Below are 25,793 nucleotides of genomic sequence, written 5' to 3'. Positions count from 1 at the left end.
GGGTTTCCCGCGGCGATGGTGGGGCCCTCCCCCGGGTCAGATCGGCTATCGAGCTGAAGGGGAACATGTCATGTCACAGGACCTACGTCCCTGGCAGTAAGTAGAGACAGCAGCCTCTTCCCAAAAGCGGATCATTCCCCATGCCAACGCTACTGTCTAGGGTGCTTTAAAAGCTCTCACTGAAGATGCTTGGAGACCTCAGACACTGCTGGCACTGACGGCTGGCTGGTCATTACCCGGGGGGTGTCGGGGGGGGGGGGGCAGGGAAGCTGAACAGCCAGTGCCTGTTTTCAGATCTGGATGCTGAGCCAAGGAACACAAAGAGCAGGTGGCAGTGGGCTGTAGTGGCTAAGGTGCTGGGTCTGTAACTTGAGCCTGAATTGTTCAGTAAACTCACAGCTATATAAAAAAATACTGTAAAACTGTGTGAGGGCACATGTCCGATGAGCAAATAAATATTGGAAACAAATAAAGCATCACTTTAAAGTTCCATCTGAGTAGAAGAAATGTAATTAAATTGGACAGGGTTGGCTGAAACAAAAAAATTAATATTGGAAGTATGGTGGTGGATATAGAAGGCAACACGTTTTTATACATCAGTATCTTATTGGTATCAGGCTGCATACACTATGATTATTAACATTACTAACTGCAGCTGTAGTAGCAGCAATAGCCACAGTGGTGGTAGCAGTTGTTGTGTTTGTAGTTTACCAGATGGCCTTCTGCAGACCAATTTACAGTGCACACACTGATTATGATCAAAAATACAACAGGAAATTTACACACATGCAATCTGTGTTTAAATGAAGTCACTATTAATATACCATAATTTCCAACAGTTCCTGCGGAATGTAATATCCAAGCCAGTGACACATAAGTCTTTCAGGGAAAAAAAAAACGCTGTTCCAATTAAAAATACTAAGATTTCCTTTTTAATTAGGCTTCTTGCTTTCCTCCGATACACTTGTTCTAACACCACACCGACAGAGACATTGCCAGTTTTTTTTTATGCCTCAGCAGTAATTGATGTGAAAATGAAGCAGGCCTATTTTGTCCTTAATTGATTGGTGAAAACGGTTAGTAATCCAGCTGTTTAGGATGATGATGCCATTCTCCTTGCACAGCCGGGTAAGAGGAGATGTGTCTGGCTGCCTTGAGTGCCGTTTTCAGTGGGTGCTGGGAGTAGCAGGCTCAGTTTACACACAGTGCCGTGGTACAGTGGGAAATCGTGACCAGCATGGCCCTTCAGAGAACTTCCTGCCTCCTGCCTGAACACCCTGAATTTCTGCTCAGCTTTTCGATGGATTTTGAATCCTTGTGAGCATAAAACTGGTCCTTGTGATAATGAGGCTAATTCGGGACTGATCTGATGAACTGATGCCTTATGTGTTATGCCAGTGTTTTTTTTTTTTTATTAGTATTTTCCAGGAGTCTCCTGACTAGCTTCTTCTGGGGTCAGGGAATAATTTTCCAGTTTTGCCCAACTGGCCAGGGTATTTTTTTTTGATTCCCTCTGGAAAATGCACTAAACTATGTATGCAGCCTTTGTGACAATCTTCATTGTAAAAATGGACTTTAACATATAAAATCTGATTGACTGATTGATTGATTGACTGACTGACTGATTGAATGCCACCAAACCTATATGTTTATTTCATTCTCCCCCAAGACTGCCAGTTTTGACTGAGTCCGGCTAAAGTCTGGAACTTACAGCTGCTCCCACACCCCAGCCTAACTCTCTCCTAAATGAGAATTTCTCAAGCATGGCAGAATGGTTAGGGCAATGGTGTCTAACCAAATTTTTCAGGTTTAATTCGCAGATGGGGCACTGCTGTTGTACCCTTGATCAAAGAAGTTAACCTGAATTGCTTAAGTATGTATCCAACAGCAGAAATGGAAAATATACAATGCATTAACTACTGTATACAATTCACCCTTGGTGAACGCAAGCAGATCAGCAATGTTAAACTAAACATCCTTCCTCACAACCGCTGCCGAGCGTCCCATATCTGATGACTTTAAATTAAAAGTTAAATTAAATCTGATATACTGTAAAGTAGTTCTTACAGATCGTTTTTCTGCACTGAATGTGGTGTGCTCATACCATTCGCCTTGTTGAGCACTGTGATGTCAGGTGATGTTGCTGTTATAGATCATTTTAAGGCACTATGTGGTTATTAGTATGATGTAGGTATGCTGCTTTTAAGGATAATTTCCAGGCATTATATGCACTATGTTGTGCTGAAAGCGTATATTTCAGCACTCTTAGGCTGATTCTCCCTCACAGTGATCCTTGTTATTCTGTATATACGGCCCCTGCTGTTCTTGATGTTCCTGCAGATATGCATTTACGTATGTTGCCATGCAAGCCTTGCCGGCCAGTACAGATAATGTACCAAAAAAAAACCAAATAAATACATAAATAAATAATCAAAAATGTGTATCCATTCAGTGTTATTATTGATGCATTTACCAAAACGCACAGAGTCCATGTGGACCCTGGTCTACATGCTCTGGCTATGCACGCAGAAGGGTGACACGTGCATGCTGGGATATGAAGGCAAATCACAGGACTGTCTTCCATTGCTGTAATATTCTACCCATCTGCTAGTATACTGAAACCCTGACCTTCAAATTTCACATATCAAAAGTATATATTTTAAAGACACTATTGTATACCGTCAACATGGACACCACAATGTTCCGGTCTGAAGCCCGCCGAACTGAATATTGTGGTACATCGTAAAACCAATCCACCATGACATCCCTACTCTGATTGCTCCTCTCTAATGGAAAAGTGTAACATGTCATAAAGTACACAGGATGGCTTTGATGCCGGCGCAGAAACCGGTAGAGTAGTAGCAATCTTTTTACTTCTCAAGAGGAAAAAGCAAGACTACGTGTCCGCGACAAAAATCTACTCCCTGGTGTTGTGGCAACATGATTTGCACACCCATCTTCCCAGCACTATATCCAATGATAGGTGTTATTATTTTGGATGCATCTTAAGATGTGTATATCTGGAAAAGCGTGTTTTGTCATTACCCCCTTGCACTTATCAACCACATGAGAATAACTCTTCAAGATTAAATCAGCATTACTGAATCTCTTTTTCTGTCAGTAAAAGTTTAATATCAGCACTGACTGTATTAGCTCTGTGATAACTGTTCCCATCGCCCACATCCTTCGAGAATACAGAAAGAAAACTATAGACAGAAATTTAAAGTAATCAGAATTTTGAACAGAAATTTCAGATAGGTAAATTGTGTAGGAGGAATGATAAAATTATGAGGCAAAGGTTCAGTTTCTACATGGAATCTTATAATGCTTCTCTCCTTTCTCCTATCCCCTAGCCACAACACACACACACACACACACACATACACACACACACAAACATAAAGAAACATCATTTCACTAACACAATGGCACAACCACTACTTACCCCAATGCTGTTGTCAGTCACAATATTTCTTGGTAAAATCAGTGCATCAATTACACTAATAATGCAAGGCTTTCTGCATAACCAGCTGTAGGTCTACAGCACACACGCTGACACACACAAACACACCTTGTAAAGACAATATACGTATTCTAAGACCCATGGCAGTATTGTGTCAAACCTTCCACGATTCAACTGTGGTTCTGCTATTATTTATAAAAAAAAAAAAAAACACCACAATTCACCCCAACTGCCAGTTTTTTTAGCTCTATATAAAAATACCATGATGGCAGCCACAGAGAGCAGTGCCCCCGTTTCAAAGATGATTGAGCTGTCAGCTTTCAATCCCATATGCTGCCAATTGATTTCTTGTCACCGGAAGGAAGTTATCACATTTACTGGGCACAAAGCAATCTTCCTTACAAACATAATATTCCAAATACCAACATGGGTATCAATGTTAAGATTATGTTTCTATGTAGGATTAGAAGATTATACCTTTGCTTATATATTCCCTGGATGAGGCATCTCTTGTGAATATTAGTACATTTGAGGGGGGAAAAAAATCACACCATATAATGGCTGAAACATGGTAACCTGTGCAGCAAAGGTGGTATTACACTGGTACACCTCAGAGAGTGAAGCTCCTTAATAAGGTTTAATTTTAGTTATAAAAGTTAAAACTTTTTTTTTTTTAACAGCCTGACAGCCATCAGCACAATTGACATCAATTTTAAATCAAGCAGGGCCTAGGAGCAGCATTCCTGGTACTTTAATAATTGTAGCTATGGTAGTGGCACTTACAGTGCTAGATGAGTCCTAATAAAATTCACCTAATTAATATCTGTTCACATGTGTGAATTATATATATTTTCATATATTTCATGTTCAGCGTTTATTTTATTGTTTAACATAAAATGTTAATTTGGTATGGAAGGCAAAAAATGTGATCAGGATGTAATCAAAGCTTACAAGTGCTTAAACAACGAGAAGTAGACGAATGGTCATGGTGACAACCAATGGTTTATCAATATAATTTCCTCCTTACCCTTTACTGACTGTTGATGATTGTTTTTCTGGGGTTCGAATTACAATAGTACACAAGGGCTAATTAAAGGGTTAATGCAAATGTGATGATATTCACTTGCATATTCACTTGCCTGATACAGAATACTTGGCAGTAATACCATTTAAATGCTGAAAATAAATATAAAACTGAATCCAATTTGGCTCTGATCTCCTTCACAGACCAATAGGCTGTCATTTTGCATAAAAATAGATAAAACACAGAAATAAATGCAGGCATAGGGATCTGCAATGTCATTTTCTTCTCACTTTCTGTTCCTAAAATATTTTTAATACTTAAATCCAAGTCATTCCCTAAGTAGAAAACAGGCAATATGAGTGATCGTTTTTAGGTATCAATTTCTGATTCTCCCTCAAACTAATCCTTCAAAGTATTTTTGTTTGCAAAAGATGGTTCTGGGCAACTTCTGATATGATGTGAAAACAATAAATTAATAAACTAAACTAAAAAATAAATGTGACATAGGTATTAATTATTAGTTTAGCACAGTGATTTTAGAATTGAATGGGTACTTGTATTTTATAGGGATCCCAAAAAAGTATTACTCAAAAGTAAAAACAATGGTGGAATGAACAGCACCGAAATTCAGAAGAGTCAGAGTATCTGTATTTTAAGAGTTTTTTTTAAAGTTATTGTGCTACTGGCTCTAGTCTACCTTTGTACTTCATTTTGATGTTCCTTTCATGCACATTTAATGAGTTGCACCAACTTGTAATTCACTCTGGAAAGGATCCACAGAGATCAGTCAATCACTGACAGGAAGCTTCTCCTGAACAAGTGCCTACTGGAGAACTCCACAAAGCATTAGCTCACAAAAGTAGCCGACGTCCAATCAAGGAAAAACCAAAAAAAAATAAAAAAAATCAAAAAAACTGCTACTAAGAATTCATCCTGACAGATGCACTACGCAGTCTAACCGAACAAAATAAAAGAGGGCGAAATAATGATTATAATGATGATCAGTGAGCTGACACTGTAACAGACCGCGGCACATTAATACGTTGTGAGCGGGCTGGCGGTGGCGTAAAATAAGAGAGAAACACCATAATGAGAAGTGAAGGCTACTGAGGGGACTTCATTTATCCGCGGCTCGTTGTAAAAGAAATATAGATTGTGAGACTGCCAGGAGGCGCTCTGTGATGTCCCCACCACAATGGATCGCACGGCAGCAGAGTCCGCCTGACAAATACTCCCAGCGGGAGCAGAGAGGGGCTTAAAGCACTCGGTCCTTCAGCCGGTTCAAACGGCTGGAAGAGCGAGTTTATTTCAGCTTTTGAAGTGGGTAACCTCATTTTTCTCCAACTCGTTGGGGGGACTGGGGGGGGGGGGGGGGGTGAACAAAGCCACACCAACCACCAACAACGGGACGGCACATCATTGCCATGTAAACGCGGTGGTCACGCTCAAAATATCTACATTAGGCAAGTTCAAATGTTTGGTCCAGGGTAGCGTGGAAAAGCCATCCTGAGACACCTTGGCTCGTCTTGGCTCTTTACACTAAGGTACCACCCTGGTGCAGCCACTCTGAAACACCAGTGTGGTTCAGATGCAGTCAGATAGCAGTTCTGCTCCACTCTCCTCTGCTCTCTCCCATCCCAAAGTTTGATAATGACTGATGGAGAAGCACAGGGAGAGGCAGCAGGCGCTGAGTGATGAGGGAATCAGCTGAGTTGTCTTTGCAAGGGCAGGATGCACATCCCTCTTCCTCAAACAGAAAAAGCTTTTTACTTCTCTCTCTCTGCAAGTGCTTGAATCCAATGACTCAGAATGACAGTGCAAACTTGTAGATTTCCATCTTCTTGCATGACTGGAAGGATCTTATTTGCAACAAAGAGCTTGTTTATCTGAAATGTTTTTTTTTTTTCTTTTTTGGTGCCTCCCTTCCACTTATACCTTTGCTAATTTTTTACCACTTCAATCTTAAAAAAATATATATGTATAACAAAATAAAGGAACAAAAGGGGAAATGCAAAGAAATGATATATTCAAAAGGAAAAATAATTTTTTTATTGTTGTCTCTATCAATAGGCTTATTAAGTCAGTCTACATCTGAAAATAATTTAAATGGAACATGTACTAGGATCAACGATTCAATCCTGAAATCTTGTGATTTCACATGACATTGCAGGCAAACATATTTTTCACAGGCAGATTTTTAGTTAACAAAGTTACAATGTGGCTAAGACTTTCATTCATGGCTCTGCTTTCAATGAAACCAAGTTCCCATTTTAAAGCTAATTTGTATAAAAAAAAATAAATAAATAAAAAAGAAAGAGCCCGAGGGTTACAAAATTTTAACAGTTATCTAACAATTTTCAACCACTTTATGACAAAATTTCATGTGTGCTAATTACTCAAAATGGCAGAAAATTAAATATGCAGAAAACAAATTCATGTAAATGTATGTTAAGGTATGGGGAGTATGTGTGTAACGAACTCTGCAGCACGCTGCTTAACTGAACATTTGAGCTGGCTACCTGCCAGATTCAGTCAGTTCGCAGCTTAGTAGACAGTGACAGTAAAAAAGGAGAAACTCAACAAAAATGATAGTGCCTCAAGTTCTGTGCCAAAGTTCTGTTCTAATAATACACACTAATATTATGAAAAGATAAATCTAAATAAATAAATATACAAACATTTTAAATACAAAATAAAAAATATGACAAAGGCATATGATTTTGGGGCTTCCATTATATGTCACAAAGGCAAAATGGTAAAGAACAGCAAGACTTCAGACACAACATTTTTGAGTTGGCCTTTTCACAGCATGCTGTACATTCTTAAGAGAGGTATTGAAAGCAATACATACCTGTTCTATTTGGTGAAAAGGACCTTGTGCACTCCTCTGAAGCTGTTGTTGTGCCTATGTTATGGAAAATAATAAAAATGGGCTCTAAGAACATAATTTAGGTCTGTGTAACCGAAAGTAGATACCCAAACCTTCCCACTCTGTTATTTCTTATGATCTGAACACAGTACTTTGCTTGAAAAAGATCAATTTTTCTTTCGGCGCATGGTTTTTTCTAGTGTTATTTCAGAGAGAAATGTTCGAACCACAAATTCATGCACTTCTGGCTAGATTTTCACATCATATAACCCAAATATAAAAGGTAAAAAGGAAGGAGATGTTTTTCTGTCTAGCTATGATGCTGAATACCACCATTTTTTCTGGAAGGACCGACTTCTGACAATGGCATTGACTTATGAACAGCTTATGAACCTAAACTTAATCTCACTCACATACCTGTACAAGGTTATTTATTTATTTATTCAGTAAGAAAGCCTTGTCCAGGGCAGTTTACACAGCTGTATATTTATTTATTGAAGCTATTCAGGTTTACTACACTGTTGCTTTGAAACGATCAAACTGGCTTCTTCTAAGAACCATGCAGAAGCTGGCCCTCTTTTGTCAGGTGAACACCTTGGCTTACAGACAGTGCATGGCTGGGTGTTTCCCTTTCACAGCATAATACATGTGCATTCCAAAACTAGGGCTTGGTGAAAATCCTCAGATTTCATAATGACCTTGAAATGTCGTCTTCCTGCTTAAAAGAAATACTGAATCGGACCCCCCCCCCCCCCCCACAATACTAGAAAGATCTGAAATAAAAATAATAATATTAAAAAAACAGACAGTGGCGTAAACACAGCAAATGAGAGCGACCCAATAAATAAACATGGCTATTTGAGAGACCAAGGAGGTGTTTGTTTTTCCATGCTTGCAAGTGAAATATGACTCATGAAAGGGCTGACATTTATTGCTTGTGGTAATACCACCGGTACTGGATCAAAGCATGAACTCTTTTCTCAGGAAACCGCTGGTGTAATCATCATGCCATAAATTCTCGAGACACAGGAACAGAATCAGAACTGCAGCTGCTTCCAAAAGAAGCCCAATGCCTACAGAACATATCTGTGAACCTGCAAAAAAAAAAAAAAAAAAAACCCCACGAACAGCAAAATTTCACGTTCCGAGGCTTTTCCTTTCAGAACTAAAGAAAGAGCCACTTAAGAACGAGCTGTTTGCAGTACTTATCATTGAGAGGCAACCATCAAAATATTCAATAAGGTGCCTTCTGGGAGGCACTTCAGCCACCTGACTGAAAAATGCTACTGTAGCAACACTTACAACTTGGGGCTGAATTATGAAAATTCCAGAAACCACACCTATAAATATGGCAGCCAGAACAGCCCAGTATTGTATGTAATATTGCTGCGTAAAATGTGTTAGTCACTATTTAATTTAGCAACACACAAGGGCTATGTAATACTTCATTTACACAAAACTGAGAGTTCAAATAGTGCAGAAAGGCATCACAGTACTCAGAATATAATGCGCTTATGCTTATGTCATATAAAATGTATAGCCTACAATAATTCCCATTATACACACACACAGCTAGAAAGATAGATCGACAGATAGACAGATAGACAAACAGATAGATAGACAGATAGATAGATATAGGGCACTATATTATTATTATTATTATTATTATTGTGTTGCAATTATCACAATAGGACATTTATTAACGCATTTTTCAATTACAGTTAATACGACTATTATTAATATGCAAAACATTCAAATGACAGCAAGGGGATCACCAGAGAAACCTGGATGTACAAAGGTTGAAGGTCATTCTCACTGGATCAAGACATTTAAACCTCCACCCTGAGAGGTGCTTACAAATGAGTAGCACAGTGAGGGGAGGTCCACAAAAATGGCCGCCAAAAAAAATGACTCAACTTTCCTTCAGGAGAGCCCTAGCACCTTCATTCACCTGACTAATTAACTCCCGTCTGCTCAGGTGATGTAGCACAGTATGGGACCTGGAAAGAGCTCTGACGTTGATTAGTCAGGCTTTGGATCCACTGTGACTCGACTGTCTGCTAAATTGGTGCTTTGGCAGAGCTAAAGCGTTTTTAATTTTCAGTTTGTTGAAGTAATACTAAGCATGTTTACACCTGATTTCTGCCATGCTGAACACCTGTATACTAAGACCCTGTCTACTTCTGGTCCATGGTATTACCACACTCTTTTGCTATACCAAAGAGTACTTACCTAGTGAATCACATGCTTATGTGAGCCTTGACTGCTAAACCGTGGTGCAAAGAATATGCTTAATTTCCATTTATGTATTGTTACTATGTACAAGGCAGAATAAGGCTTGCAGGTTCCAAGATAACACATTGTACCCCTTGAGTGAAGCACTTAGACACATATTAATTGGTGCAATTCAGGTTAAGAACTATGTAAGTTCTTACCAATGTGTAAGTAACTTATAAATTAATATCTGTGTAATAATGAAAAGTTAGCCAAGCGAAGTTAGCAAAGTTGGCCTGGGTAAAGGTGTCTGATAAGCAAATGATAAAGTAACCAAACTGCTGACTGAATGCCACTGAAATGTGAGGAGATTCAGGAGACATTTACTCCAACTGTTCTGCTGCTTTGGTCTGAAGTCATGAGTTTATTTTAATTCATGTATTTCAGATCCATTCTAACAACACTGTTTATTTAAAGTCCCAGTGCATTAGCAATGTGTAACAATTGAGGAAAAAATGTCAAGACTAGCTGAAACTGATTACTCATACAGCAATTGGACTGAAACCCCTCATTCCTGATTGTAGTTGAAAAGCAACTCTACGCAGACACAGACATGTTTGAAACTCTTGACAGTATGCATCAGCGCTGAACAAAGTGACCTTATGAATCCAGTTTGTTTTAATGTCAAGCTTTAATGACATGGATTTCGGCTTTTTAAATGTCAGTGTTTACTTTGCCCATTACTGAAAACAAGGCAAGGTGAACCTGAGAGTTCAGGTTTTTTTTCCCCACCTCCTCACGCAGCCGAGTAATCTGTGACGCACCGTGGAGTTTACTTCAGGGATCAGCAGACGCACCTGCATACGCAACTTTCCATTTTTACTCAGCAGATATACGCGGCTTTCCTTCGTCTCCGATGAAAAGGTACTTTAAAACATTGTGCTCGCGATATGTATTTCAAATGTGTTTGTATTGCGGGGTCGTGCCTTCCGCGTTACCCATCTGACCTTGAGCTGATAGCGAGCACCAGATGAAATAGGGCAACATCAACACAGCGTGACACGCTGGAAACCCCAGCCATGTAGCGTTTAGTTAGAGGGTGAAGTCAATATATTTGAAAGCCTCAGATCTCGAGAAGCAAACAACGGGTAACAGAACGAAGGAGGCGGCAGACCACTATCTAATATTACATCTCAGCTACTGCTGTGGATGGATTTGCAATCCAATCTCAGACATGCACAAAGAACAAAAAAAAAAAAAACAAAAAAAAACACTGACCCTGGAAAAAATATCTATGCCAAGATATGCCTTGTGGGGAGGTATGGGTGGGAGGGGTGCATGTGTGTGTGTGTGTGTCGGGGGGGGGGGGTTAAGTGAGTGGGAGAGAATGCAAATGTGTGAAGTGTTCATCAGACTTGCATTTGTTTCCATCTTACTTTAAGCGTCACCTTAATGTAAGTCTACCCGCACAGAAATCTGAGTGATCTGCAACAGAAAGTTTCAAATGGAATCTCTGAAACCTCTCTGTTCTTCAAGTAGCCAATTCAATTTGCTTTAAGAACACAGGCTACCTATCCGCACATGGCAGTCACAGACAAAAAAAAAAAAAACTCTTTAAACCACATTGTCAATCCAATCTTTGAAAATGCTTCTTATGTTCTCCAATTTAAATATCATGCACTATAAAAACACGAACAAGGGCGATTAAAACTGCTCTGTTTTGAAGTACAGCACAGGCTACAGATCATTAAAGTGAGCATACTTACATTCAACGTGTTAGGTATTACTTTCAGTTTTTTTTATTTGATTTTAGAATGTAATGTTAATTACATCAAAGACTAGTAAATTAGTTTAGCTATCACAGTTTGCCATGCAATTACTATATTGAATACACTTAGGTTAAAAATTCTTTTAATGTTTAGTATAGCATGATAATATTGGGTATCTAAAGGGTTTAATTTTCCTTTTGAATTACATATCTAATCCTCTCTTGAGAAAATTATGAGGAAAGTATGAGGAAAATATATGCAGAAAGCCCTAAAAAAGCCATTAGAAAGTGTTTTATTACTGTTATTATTAATAGTACTACTAGCTGTAGTAGTGTTGTTAGTACAGTATTCAGTGTGCAAAATACCCAGTGGCAATTGGGGGGTCCCCCCTACCCATACCTGCCAACATGGGTTTCAAAATATGGGAGGTTTTTTCGGTGGGGGGGTGTGGGGGGTGTGTGGATGGTAAATAAATAATTGTATGTAGTGTGTGGATTGTGTGTGTAGATTGTGTAGACAATCTGGCAACTTGGATAACGTCAGACAAACATACAAAACATATGAATCCGTGTATGACGATTATTTATAATAAAGTTTGCCATGCAAATTACAGGAGGTTCCCGGGAGAAACAACAAAACAGGAGGGTGAAGAAATTAGTAAAGATATTACTTTGCAGAAGTTTGATCTGTCTTCATAACGTGATTACTTCAGTATGTACAAATATGTGACTAGCATCATTACAAAGCTCAAACAAATATGTGTTCCATATCTATGCAATGATGAGTTCATGAGTAATTCAAACAAGAGTAATGGGTGCGGAGATGGACACAGAGCTGAATGCAGATTGTAAGTATGATATAAATATTATGATATAAATTTGATGTAAATTGAAATTTATTTTTCTCACCACCACTTCGTCACATAGACAACTAGCATCGTTAGCAATTCAACCGAGAAGAAGGGATGTGAATTTGGACACAGGCTGCGTCTGTCGGGTTTAAGGGTTAAAAGACATTTTTAGTGACAATTGCAAGTGACAAATAATTTTTTAAAGATTTTTCCAGAGACCCCCCCCCCCCAAAATTTTGCTGTTGAGGCTTTCAAGGGGTCTCAACTGTCAATCAAGGGGTCTCGGATCCCCCGAGATCCCCCGTATTTCGCACCCTGATAGTATTATTGTTATTACTGGGGATCTCAAACACCCTTTATATCCAAAACCTTTTTTGGTAATGGGTATTTGACTCTGTTGTAAATATGTAACTGTTAACATATTCTTACTCTTTCACCTAGATGCGAGCTATTTTAATACAACGAAAAACCTTTAAGATTCCACCAGGTTAGCCAGACAGCTAAAATTGGCTGTCTATATTTTACATAGTTTACTGAAGGATTATACATGTATATGTATATAATATGTATGTGTATGTGTGTGTATGTACACATGGTTTTTCCTAAATTTGGACAACTGCCAAGCACATTATAATGTTATATATGTAACAATATATATATTTATATAATTTTTTTCTCAAAATTACAGATTGCATTGCTGTTACATCAAATCTGGAACTCAGCACTGGAAAGTGCAAAGACCAGATTAAATAAAAAAAGACATCAATCCCAAAATGAAATTATTATTTTTTTACAGATATGTACTTTAAACTCCCCTCTAAATTAGTGCATAACCAAAAAGTAATCCTGAAAATGTTATCAGTGATTTTTAAAATTTTTTTTATGAAGAAGGGTTTCACAACAGGGAGCGCTGGATGTCCACCTCTTTCTTTGATTCCCATTATCAAGTCTTTATATGTAAAGCTTTGCAAGAGAACAAGAACAATGTCAGCCTCCTTATTCTGTTCTTTCTTTTGGAGAATTAATATCCAAATCCATAGCACCAAAACTCATCATGAAATACTCTGTATTAAAAGCAGACCTTTTTCTCATGTTAGGGGCAAAAAAAGAGTTCACTCTTAAGCCTTAGAGATGGCAGTAACTTGTCTTTGGAACCTAAAAAGGACGGACCACTATGAGCCCTAACACAAAATCTCACCATCAACAGCGTGCCTCCTGGTGTTTTTACAGAAAAGATTCTGAATTATAAAGCCAAGCACAGTGTTTGCCAGGATTCCGAGCTACTGTGGTCTGAACCTTATGTAAACACAGACTTGACTGGTCTTCATTAGCAGAAAAGAGCTTCCACATGTCACCATGCACAAACTCTTTTACTCACCCATTAGACAGCCTCTTGCAGGGCAAATTAAACCACTACAAGCTTAGCACTGTGCTTTCAGACATGTTGCAAGTCTGTTTTTGTTATTCTGTCTACATGTATCCGTCAGCCAGGGAAACGAACTGACCAGCTTACAAATACATAGAAGTGCTTGAATGTTTTGTGATTTGACAGTTGCATTTTAACTTTCATATTCTTTAAAAAGTATACATTTTAAGAGAACAGAAAAAAACTCTGATGATTATATTCTCACTCAAAAAGTCATTTAAACAGACAACAAAGGGGGTTTATTTTGGAGGACATCCTCTATCCCCATGTAAACTCTACACAACTCTACTCTCCGCACATTAGATATGATACTGACAAGCATTCACCAAATCAATACAAAGCTATGTCTTATACAGTGTGGGCTTTTGAAAGGAAGAAAACTGTCAATAATTCTCTCCATTAAAATACATTCTGAGAAAAGTCAGCCCTGTAGTACTCAGAGAATGGCCAACAGCAAATAATTTACGCTTGTCTAATGCCCAATACAAGGATGGGGGAGGTGGGGGGGGTGTAAACTATACCTGCACAGTGTTACATGCATGTAGTTACAATAATGGCATTGCACATTGTGATATAGTCTATTCCACACTACACATTTACAAACTAAATATTCATTCTAGTTATTCACAAATGAAAGCTTAGATTGAACAAATCTATTTTACTGTCAATTGTTCCTATACCCATTCTAAATCAAAAACATTTAGCGTGATATAATAGCATTTACTAGCTAAGCAGATGTCTTATTCAGGGTGACATTTCATATGTTATTCATTCATAAAGGTAGATCCTGTACTAGGAGCTCAGATTAAGAAAAATGCAAAGAGTACTACCACAGTTCCTCATCTGGTTTTCAAATCAGCATCTATACCAAACGGACACTATTAGCAAGTTTAAGACGTGGATTGCCTTCTGGTCTATTCCTGAGAACACTCTTAAATTAAAAATTCATATGTGAATTTTGTTTTTAACGAATCAATTGTTTTAGAGAGCAGCCTGAAGGAGTCAAGCTTATTCTGCAGACCAACACATTACAGTGTTCTTTTACACTTACATTGCCTGAAATTAAATCAGAATGAGAATATGGAAAATCCATTGTACTTCCAAGGGGAGCGCAAACATGCAAGTGAACATTATTGGAAACCAATGAAAGTCTAAAACAAGGTCACATTAATTATGACTGATTACAATACTGACCCATCAAAAGGTAAACAAATCTTTGAGCATTGTCCATAAAATACTGTATATTGTTATCTCGAGCACAGTTCTCTACCTTTCCCCTTTAAGCTGTCAAACAATAAATACAATTGAGACTCTTTGGCCCTCAAAAATTACCTGAATTTGTAATAAAAAACAGTTACAGCCAAAAGAGTATGCACGCAGAGTATTCCCAAACAGTGAATGCCGTGTGGACTGCAGTCAGTTTGCACTGAGTTTGTGTGTGTATGTGTGTGTGTGTGTGTGTGTGTGTGTGTGTGCGCGCATGAGTGTGAGTGAGTGGGGGTGTTGAGGGGAGAAGCCTGACCTTCAAAATGCTTTCTAGTTCTTGGTAATCAACATATGAATAGCAAATTAAGCATTAAGGACATGATGCTAAAAACAGGAATAGAATTTCACTAGCCAATTAATATTTTATCTGCTGAACTCCAGAGGAGTTGAGCAATTCGATTCAAAATCCAAGGAGAGATGAGATGACAACAGCCAACTTTAATGAATGAAACACTCACGGGGCTCTCCTGCTCAATGTGATCCTCTCCCCAGTGGGAAATACAGCGCTGTAAATATCGCACTGTAATGACCACAATCTGTCCAGAGAGAAACTGACGCTACAGACTGTAAGAATCCATTATGCACAAAAAGAACACGCTTATAGCATATCCCTTATGGCTTCGCAGATAAGACTAGCATTCAACTCTTCTGAGGTTGTAGGTGGTTTGGGTACAGGTAGAGTGGCTGGACCAAAAAAGTCAACACTTTCTATCCGTGTACTGACCAATTTCAAGTAACGGAGCAACACTCCAAGGAAAAATGATACGAAACATGATTATTCCACATATTCAGATGAAACCCTAGTAAAACAAGTTCACTTGTTTTGTGAACATTTGCAGTTGATTTAAAATATTCTATCAACGGAATCGTAGTGCATTGGTAATTGAGCTCTAACGCCTTGGCAATCGATTTATAATGTGCCGGCAATTAACAAGCCATTTTGGCAAATGATCCATGTTGTCGGCTGTGCCATTGTATCTCGTATAACCTACCGCCAGTAGAATTTGTAATGCGTTTCCAATTGGTCTTAACTCCGCCGCATCTAGGTTCCCTTTAAATTATCCCCCCCCCCCCCCCCCCCCAAAAAAAAAAAGAAAAAAAAATTGCAAAGCAAATGTATTTATTCCATGTAAATTTCCAGTAGGGTTATTCTTTTCAATGCCACACACCGCAGAGCTATTCTAAAGAATGTATTGCCCATCTTATCAGCGCGTCTTTCAGGTCTCTGACAGCACAATGGCAGCCCGCTGCTCTCGCGCAGTTTGATTCAGAGACCGTCCACCGCGGCGATTCCACACATTTCTCAACTCCCCGCCGTGTGCTTTAAATTTTAATCATCTCAAATTCAATAGATCTCCTCTCCAGCCTCGGTAGCAAGGTTATCACAATTTTTTTTTTTTAAAAAAGTACTTTTCTTAACGCACCAGCCTTGCTTGAATCAAGATTACGTGATATCATTGTTCATATTTTTCCCCCAATATTCTTCAATCATCAGTTCCACTTGGCTATTGAGAGTCATACTGACTTCACGTATCTGTCAGGTCGCTCCAAGTTTTGCATTTAGAGTTTTTTTAAGCGAACACCCGCAATTCCTTTATGTGAAGACAAACACATAAAGTAATTTTCTGAAAATATGTATCACATACCATTAAAGCATGTCCGAACCGTTAACGTTAATGTAGTTCACTTCGTCATAGCAAGCGTACTATCCATCAGACAAACCACTGACATGCTCACTATACTTTTATAAGTCATTAAATTTCTAAGACGGGAGTAATTACTCCTATAGGAAAAAGTAAAATAATATTATCCTTATTCCTCTCATTAACCCCGTAATATGCAGTACATTACTACTTATCGCACCACGGGCAGTATCAAATCATTTTTTCAAAAATCAGATTTCAGAGCTGCAATCATAAATGTGGCAAAAAAAAAACAATTCAGAAAGCTGATAACTGTAAGCCAGAAATAAAGACTTTAAATAGATGAGCATTCTTACCAAACCTAAAGTACTCATGATAGCTTTCTGTCTTAGAAGCTATAAAGGACAAGAAGTATCCCATGTTTAAGTACAGACTTATATACCTGTATCCTTGTAGGCTACACCTGTATCCACAAGTAACGTGGGGTCAGACAGATGTGTGTAAACATGAGGATTCTCTTTATTGACCTTCTATCAAAAATTCCTGAAAAATCAAAAAGTTCATTGACTTCCTACCGTCTTGTAGTTCACCTCCGAGAGACCTGTGCTGATGAAATATTGCTTGATGAAATATCAATTTCATTTTCATTTCACTACATATCAGACTTAAATGTTTGTTCATTTAAACAGTGGCAAAACACATCGAGAGTACTCTGATATTGGTAGCATGAGGTTTTTCTCATTTTTAACCAGCATTTAGAGATTTAAATGTAGGTAAATGTCAACAACGACACTCCAGTAGAGAAAGCTGACTGTAGTGTTTGGTAATATGCTTTGAGAATATACAATTAAAAGAAAAGTGAAATACAGTCCATGTAGTCTTTAACCTTGGAATTCACCCTTGTGATGAATAAAGGAATTTTCTGCATTGCATTTTAGACTAATATTTTATCTAGTCAAAACAAATGAATTTATAAATTACAAATAAGTGTTTAGGTGACTCATATCCACATTAAACTACAAAGGTGTATGCTTTTAATTTATCTACCACCAATTTAACACATATTACAGCAGTAGTGGTGTAGCATGAATACTGAATTCGTGCACCACTGGACTGAACTACTGTAGAAAACATGGCTAGCCAGTCAATATACTAGGTCGGTTGCTAGGTAACTTAGTAGTTAGCCACTTCTTAATTAATGCTAATTCACAGCAGCTTGCCATTAAGTTACTTACATGCAAGCAGGCTAGTTAGCAATCTAAGTAACTAGTCAGCTACAAGTAAAGTCCCTGCAACATTATCCACCGTATATAGCAAGAGTTCAGGTATGAACAGAAGTGGCATAATACATTCATGCATGTTTGCATAACAAATGTCATAAAATCACAGATCACGGCATTTGCCTTCTCACCTCTTTTTCGCAAAGACTTTACTTTCAACTAGCTAGCGAGTTCTGTTGAATTACAACACCATTTTACTTCAGTGCTACTATCTATTAAACTTGTACATGGAAGCTAATGATGTGTCCCTGATTCCCTGAAATTTGCAGTAACAATCACTCCTCAATGGAAATGAAATATGAGACTAATTTGTTGAAACAAGCACATCAGTATTCAAACCTTCACAATGTCAGATGAGGAAATATTACATTATTCAAAAAAACTTTTGTAAAACAGCTGGGTATTCTACTATATTACTGTACATGGCTGCAGCATCCTGACCCCGGGTTCAGGAAAAGCTAGGGGTGGCTGTCAGACATCGCTACTGGATCAAACTTTCAGTTATTTTTTTCTACTAAATGACTTTTGGACATTCAGTTTCAAATCAAGTTCAAGATAGTTCTACTGCACAAATGGTAATACCATCCACACCACCCTGCAAGCTGCAATCTGCTTCTTGGAGAACAGGAAATCACAATCTCTGGTGAGTGGCGGGACTCAGTTGCTCAGACCACCAAAACTGTGTCTGAATCATTATCGAATTGCAGTGTGTGTTGAAAGTCACCATGAGCAAAGGCTTTCAACTGTGAATTTCAGATAGCCTTCGAAATGGACACATTTTGCACAGACGTATTCCGTGTACCCATTTTTGTGAATGATTTTATTCTTGAGAATCAAGTAATACTATTAACCCTCCCAGCTCTGTGGTATTCTTTGAAAGGCAAGTGATCAGAGGGTTACCACAGAGAATGGCTAAATAGAGAGGATGCAGAGAGAATGTGAATGCATTGGTATACCTCCTGCATGGGACCGGATTGCCTAGGAAGAAGGCATGCTATCTGTGCAACAAGCATGCTCGGTGTCAGCCTCTTACTCTTCAGACACATTAAACTTCACTTCTTTTGTTAAGCAAAGAACAGTCAGACTTGAACCTTGAAACCTTTTTAACATTCACCATATACAAACCTGGAAGCAGGGTTTTTCCTATATAAACACCTAAAAATCCTATAAACCTTATGTGAAAGATTCTTCTATTCTCACAGCAATGATTTGATGCAATTACAGTGGGACCTTCACAAACACCGGCTTCATGCTGGTAAATGAGCACATATCAAAACTGAATTCATCTACAAAAACCTCAGAATAATACAAAATGAAAGCAGATTTCAAATATTAAAATGTTTGAGGAAACAACATTTTGCCTGTATGTGTTGGTATTGAACAACGGTGCTAACCCGACTTGCTTCAGAAGGCGTTCAGCTGTGTAAATGGATCATCTATTAAAAATGTAAGCTACTTACGTCGCCCTGGATAAGGGCAACTGCTAAGCAAATAACTAATAATAATAATCTAGTTAGCCAAGCAGGTAGGAAAAACTAAATTAGGAAGGAGAGGTTTCTATGCATCAACCTAGCAGTTTGACACAAGTGAAGCAGTCTCTTGTATATCCACAAAAGGCTGAAGAAAAATCTTGTGTTTTTCCAGCTTAACATCACACATTTTTCCTTGCTTGTCGACTTTTGGGTTGTGCCCATTCATTACTCCTTATCTGTTTTTTTTTCTTCCCTGAGCTTTTACTTTTAACTCCATAAAAACAGCCACAAACAAGCTGGTTACACAAAACTGCTTTAATCGGACAAGAAGAGATTTCTGAGACTCCAGCTTCCTTTTCTGTTGTGCTACTTGTAAACAAACTTAAGTCGGTAAAGGAATATTGCACAATTTAAAAAAAAAAATGACAAGCAAGGCTCCATTAAATCAGTTGAATACACACAATGAGGATTTTTTTTGCCAAGTTAGGCCATCAAAACTCAATTTGCATAAAATGGTATTTTTGTCTAAGCACAGTGTAAAGGATCCTACGGTTTGAGTGACACTTAAAACATAGCTACAAAGACTGTGGAAGAAAGGACATAGACTGTACCATCCGTGAAGCACAAAGACTTTCGACAATACATCCTAAAAACTGGTCATTAACAGCGAAAACCTTCTCTGCAATTATTCAGGACCCGTACAACTTCAAGAACCAGGTAAATAGTCAGTACTCCAGTTCTAGGTAATTACTTGATAAATATATGTAAATTAATGGTTTGTGTCACTGCCTACGACCCAAATAATCCTGATTGCACTGCTTAGAGAAGCACTTCACCATCAGGGGAAAAAAAATTACACCAGAGAGTCTTTACTGCCTATTAATCAGCAGAACAGAAATAGCACCTTCAAAGCTGACAATAGATATTTATCTTTTTTATGCAGATGAAAATAAAGAAATAAATCAACAAATATGAAAATTCTTCTGTTCCCCCGTTGCAGGGAAATGAAGACCTGACCACCTCTGTAAATTAAATTTAGTTTGGTTTATTGTGCTTCCCCATTTGTTACTAGGAAAAGTGAGGGCAGATGGTGCCCTTCTTGTGCCAGCCTTACTCGGAATTTGAACGGAACGGGACCCCGTGAATTCATGCATGCGCATGTACACAAATGCATGAACTGACGCGTTCATTAATGTGTCAGGAAGAAAACAAGCTAATATTGTGCCGTATCTCTGCCTTTGTCGAATCCTGTGATATGAGCAGAGGCGGACAGAGGGCTTCATGCACCCGATCAATAATCAGCCTGTCAGAGATGGCTCGTGCAGACAGGCAGAACAAACAAAAAAACAATCAATCTACAGGTGACAGATGACAGAGATACACCCGAACAGAATATTGAATGGCAGGCTATTTTAATGTTTGCAGCTTCCGGGTGGTAGTTAAAAAAAAGGCAATGACATGTTTTATTGTGCACTTCTCTAATGCCTACATTACAAACAGGTGTTTATAACAAGACTGAGCAGAGCAATAAATTCCTTACCGAAAATAATGATACATTTTTACTACACCATGTGCGCTATCAATAAACCCTGGAAACTGGCCATAAAACAAAGCTAATGAATAGATACAGGCAATTAAATATTCTGCTGATAGTAGGAAAGTGAAACTTTGCCAGGAAGTACAGCAGTTCCTTCCTTGGGCAGTGCTGGATCCTGGGAGCTTTTTAAATGCTTTTTTTCCCCTTCATGTGACCCTGTTAGGAATTGCCGTTAGTCCTGTCTCACCACAACAACCTTGGATGGGTGTTTCTCCACAGACCTCACCCAAGCAACTCGCAGGCGCCTGATGACTCAAATCGTGTCCGAAAGTGGTGAGCAGAGAAGTCCTAGCCTGATATACCTACCCGTATACCCAGCAGAACAAAGACAATTTGTCTTGCCTTACTGACTGCACCACTCGGGAGCCCATCTGTGCTGTCCCTACACTAAGAAATGTGTCAGACGCATCCCTCCTTGTGTCCGGTACATGTCTTCCAGCTACACCTGGAATGTGAAATATTTCACTGGGGAAAAGGCATTGAGTGTTTTCACCCACTGATTGTGTGATTGTAGGAGTGTTGCATTCAAGTGCATTGGTTATACATTTCAACACAAAAAATGCTGCATAAGCAAATAAAATATAAATAAAATGCTACCTAAATACTATCTGAACAAAGACCTCAAAATTTTGTTCAGTTAATAATCTCCAAAAGATAGTCAAACACTGCTTCACTGACAAAAGAAACAAAAAGGAAGGACACTGTAATGGCTCGAAAGAGCTGGAGAGGGGGAAAAAAAGATCCTAAATGATCCAGGTAGGCAAGGGCGTGACCCGCTTACCTTGGCAGCAGGGGTGGTGGATATGGATCCCACTCTCTTGCAGGCCAGGTCGTTACTGGAGGTTGTCACGGCGACGGTGATGGGGGTGGGCAGCAGTGAGGGGATGACGGGCAGGGGGAGGAGCCCCGGGCGGTTGTTGCTGCTGGACGGGCCGGTGATCCCGCCGCAGCTGTTGGTGGTGTTGCAGCTGGTGTTGAGGCCGTTGTTCAGGAGGGCGCATCGCTCCCTCCTCTCCCACACGTTGCGGTAATCCCTCTCGAAGCGGTTGTGGTGCCGCGACATCTCAAGGGGGCGCTCTACTTCTCAAAGGGAACAGGAAGCTGCCTGGGAGAGGGGAGGGGGACCAGTTAGAGTGGACCAGTTTGACCAATTAAGGGTGTTCCCACAGAGAATCTGCGAACAATGGGCGGGACTAAAGTATACTGTCATCTGACTTTATTCAGCTGATGTTGTTCAAGCAAACAAAAGACTTTGCTCTGCACAGCAAAACGTTTTTATTAGTTCACATCAATGAGTAATATGGCAGCTCTTCCCATTTTGGGATTCCTGACTCTGCAACTCTACCACCAATACTTGCCAGTGTCTAAAAGCCAGCTACCTCTTGTTATCATTATTATATTAAATTCTATGTTTTTTTCTGAAGTATGTATTGTTTTAGAAAAATAATAAACAGAAAATGTATCACATATCCTATATGCTCATGTGGCACCCTTTAAAGCACTTCCGATTCAGCTGAAACTGGTAAGCTCTTGCCTTAAGATACCATTAACGCGATTTCTGAGGCACCCCACACAGTTAAGTGGTGGACTGAGGGGACACACTACACTCGGTCACCTTCAAAAGACTCCGCACCTGTGACTCTTCATCTAAAATCAATCCTGATGCTCCACAATTGCGGTGACCCTGAGAGACTGATGAAACCCGTAAAGAAAAAGGAAGAACTGTCACGCTTCTGAGGGAGCTCTTCAAAAGTTTATCTGTGCTCTCCGCTCCAAGGAAGATGACACTGAAACAATGAAACCCAGCTCCCCAGAAGGGACGAAAAAAAACCCAGCGCGGCACTCCATAAAGAACTCCTAGAAGGCCAGCCATCTTTGCATCACAAGTATCTGTTCATTAATTTTAAATAAATATCAGCGGTGCAAAGGGGCTTGGGTCTGAAAGAATTCCTTGAGGAGTATTGCTCTACACCGTGAATGCCACACTGACCACTGAACTGGATTAGATAGCATCTGACAGAATCGTAATGTATGTGGCATTTTTAAACACTTTTTACAGCAGCTTCATACAGCCCATTCTGGAATCACCAATTGCAGGTTTAATTCGTCCCACTACAGGGGCACTGAAGTGAGACAAATGCACCGATACACCCTAAGGCAAGTCAATGGCTATTTTTTGCACTACAGTGTACAGTGCACCACGGTGAAGTGGGCACCCAGTGCAGGATAGGCACTACTCAGCTGACGTCATCCGAGTAACTCACAGGTGCGTGATGACTCGCAAGGTACCCGAGAGTGAGGAAACGAGGAGACCCTGGTCAACCAGCCACCCCCTATTCCCAGTGGAACAAAGTCTATTTATTCTGACAACATGGGCTGCCAATCATAGTTGACAAAGACAATGGTAGTATTATTTTAGCCATTCTATAAATTGTGGAGTATATTAACTATGAAATATTTTACAATATTTTATACTGTTTTACATTATTTGCTGTAGCTGCGTATTAAACATATGAGGTCCCGCTCCTGTAGTTTCTCTGGAGATGGATGTCAACTGAGAGAGAGAAAAAAAAAATCGAAAAATCCATTAACACGGAAGAAATTATGTTCAATCAAGGTTGGGCTTTTTGACACAATCAAACGTCTTTAATAACAAGCGAGAGCATTGATACCGTAAGTGTCTCTTCTACACATTTATATCTGTCAGACTATTCCCCGCCGCACAAATGAAGCCTTGAAGGAGGACAGTATAAAAGAGCAATGGTGGACCTTGATCTGAAAAGCAAATGCTTTGAGAGGGAAAGAAAGGGAAGAAGGGAGAGACAGAGAGAGAGAGTGAGAGAGAGAGAGAGGAGAGTATGGTTATCAAGGAGGTGTGATTATCTTTTTGCCAATAGCGATGGACACTGGGGAACTGTGGCCTTCATTAATGCAGGAAACTCCATACCTAAGCATTAAACAAATAGGAAAGAATTTGGCCCACACTGTACCAATGTTTCATGAATAACTGGCCTATTGCATCATGATAAAGATATAAATAATTGACGTGAGGACTGGTTAGTTAAGTTTAACATTTTGTTTGTCTCAGCAATGTATATACACTTGAGTACCTTGATTAACGGGGGGGGGGGGGGGTTAAAAACATAAACCATGAAAAAAACATTGGGCTTCTTTTCATAAGGGGGAATGCTCAACTAATAGTGCTTGAATCAGTCGGTCAACAAAGACATTTTTCTTTCCCTCCGGATTAGATTCACGTGGCCGGTAACAGTGAGGGAGCAGGGGGGGTTACGAACACACTGACTGACACCGCAATTGTGAAAATGCGATATAGCGGTTCCTCGTAATGGAGTGGCTGGCGTGGCTGGAGCAAAAAAAAACAAAACAAAGGCAGATGGGTTGGGTTCAGTCCGCATGGGTCTCCCGGTGCTGACACCGCGAGATGATAATTGGACCTGCCATACATGCGTGCCCCCGGTGAGAGCCGAGGCGGAAGACCGGGGAGAAACCGAACCCGCGGGAGAGCGGCAGCCTTGTGATTAACTGGGGAAAAAAAAGTTTCTCACATACGTGAGCATGAAACACACGCCCCACTCCACTGCAGCTGTCATCCCTCTACTGAGGAGTATTAACAAACACATCAGGGAATTGCACACAGAGATACGCAGAAAGACACAGTCAAACAGATGGGCAGTGCGGTGGTGTGGTATACACAGACGGGTACCTTAGCTGGAACCAATACATTTTGCTTTTCTCTTTTTTTTTTCAGTGGAGGAAAGACAATGAGAATCACTTCATCCTCGCATTAATGTTACCTGAGTGACCTCGCAAGCTCTGTGTGTGTTTGCAGTTATCCCGTTTTTACCGCCTTTGTGTACACTTATTTCTACAACACTTTGAATTGCAGTCGCAAAGCACAAATGCTGCCTTCTGCTGCAATACATAAACATGAAACAATAAACGCTTCTTGAGGGACATGAGAAAATAACCCAAATTTGTCATCCTGACCTAACACACAAACACATACAGAAAGACACACACAAACACACACACGCACACAAACAGACAGACAGACACACACACACACACGTGCACGCCCACGCATGCGCGCACGCACACACACACACACACACACACACGCGCACACACACACACACACACACACACACACACACACACACACACACACACACACACAGCCAGACCACATGACCGAGGTGCACACACACAGCTGAGATGCTGACAGCTGCTCCAGGACAACACAAAGGTATTCAGAGTGACATTTAAATAATGGAGAAGACTGTTAGTACAAAAATAGCTATGGGCCGCAAACAAAAAAAACCCTCTTTAATTCTCTATCCAAACCCTGCAACCAATTCACACACGCTGAACTGTGGAAGATAGAGACACTGATAAAATGCGTCAGATTCCTTGATCAGACTGCACAGTACCTCTGAAAGCACCAGACTGCATGAATGCAGTTCATTTATAGAAACACTTCGGAAGAGCGAGAGGGAAAACTAATTGATGGGCAAGAACAAAACAACTGATACATCAAAAAAAAGAGTATGCACTGTAACTAATTTAATAAATTGGGAAGGCAGGTCTCTGCAGCTGCATTTAAACACTGAGATTATTATAGAGGCGCATCAAAACGGAGAAAAGACCCTCTCTGAGTAAGCAGAAGATTAAAAGGGAGGCATTTGGCTTTGCTGAACAAAAGAAAGATGCTGTCGGTTGTTCACAACTGAGTCTACTCACTGCTGACACTTAAGAGGCCGATTCAGATTTGAGATACGCACACTTAAACTCAACCTAAGTGCTTCCCAGAAGGGTGGCACAGCTCTGTCGCACCTACGTGATATCTTAGATGGAAAGTTAAGGGTCCCCATGTGGGAGATGCGCTTTGGGGCTGGGGTT

At 39.6% G+C, this 25,793-nt stretch overlaps 1 protein-coding gene across 1 annotated transcript in view; it reads right to left on the bottom strand.

The window, feature by feature from the left end:
- The window catches only part of LOC118792480 (kelch-like protein 29), a 179,663-nt gene that overhangs the window by 103,061 nt on the left and 50,809 nt on the right, over positions 1-25,793 (bottom strand). Inside the window, exon 3 of the mRNA XM_036550334.1 lies at positions 21,655-21,978. Within this exon, the coding sequence (XP_036406227.1) occupies positions 21,655-21,936 (282 nt within the window). The 5' untranslated portion in view covers positions 21,937-21,978. The remainder of the gene's footprint in view (positions 1-21,654; positions 21,979-25,793) is intronic.

Source organism: Megalops cyprinoides, chromosome 17 (genome assembly GCF_013368585.1).
Source record: "Megalops cyprinoides isolate fMegCyp1 chromosome 17, fMegCyp1.pri, whole genome shotgun sequence".
Lineage (NCBI taxonomy): Eukaryota > Metazoa > Chordata > Actinopteri > Elopiformes > Megalopidae > Megalops > Megalops cyprinoides.
This window is presented reverse-complemented; position numbering and strand designations above follow the sequence as displayed.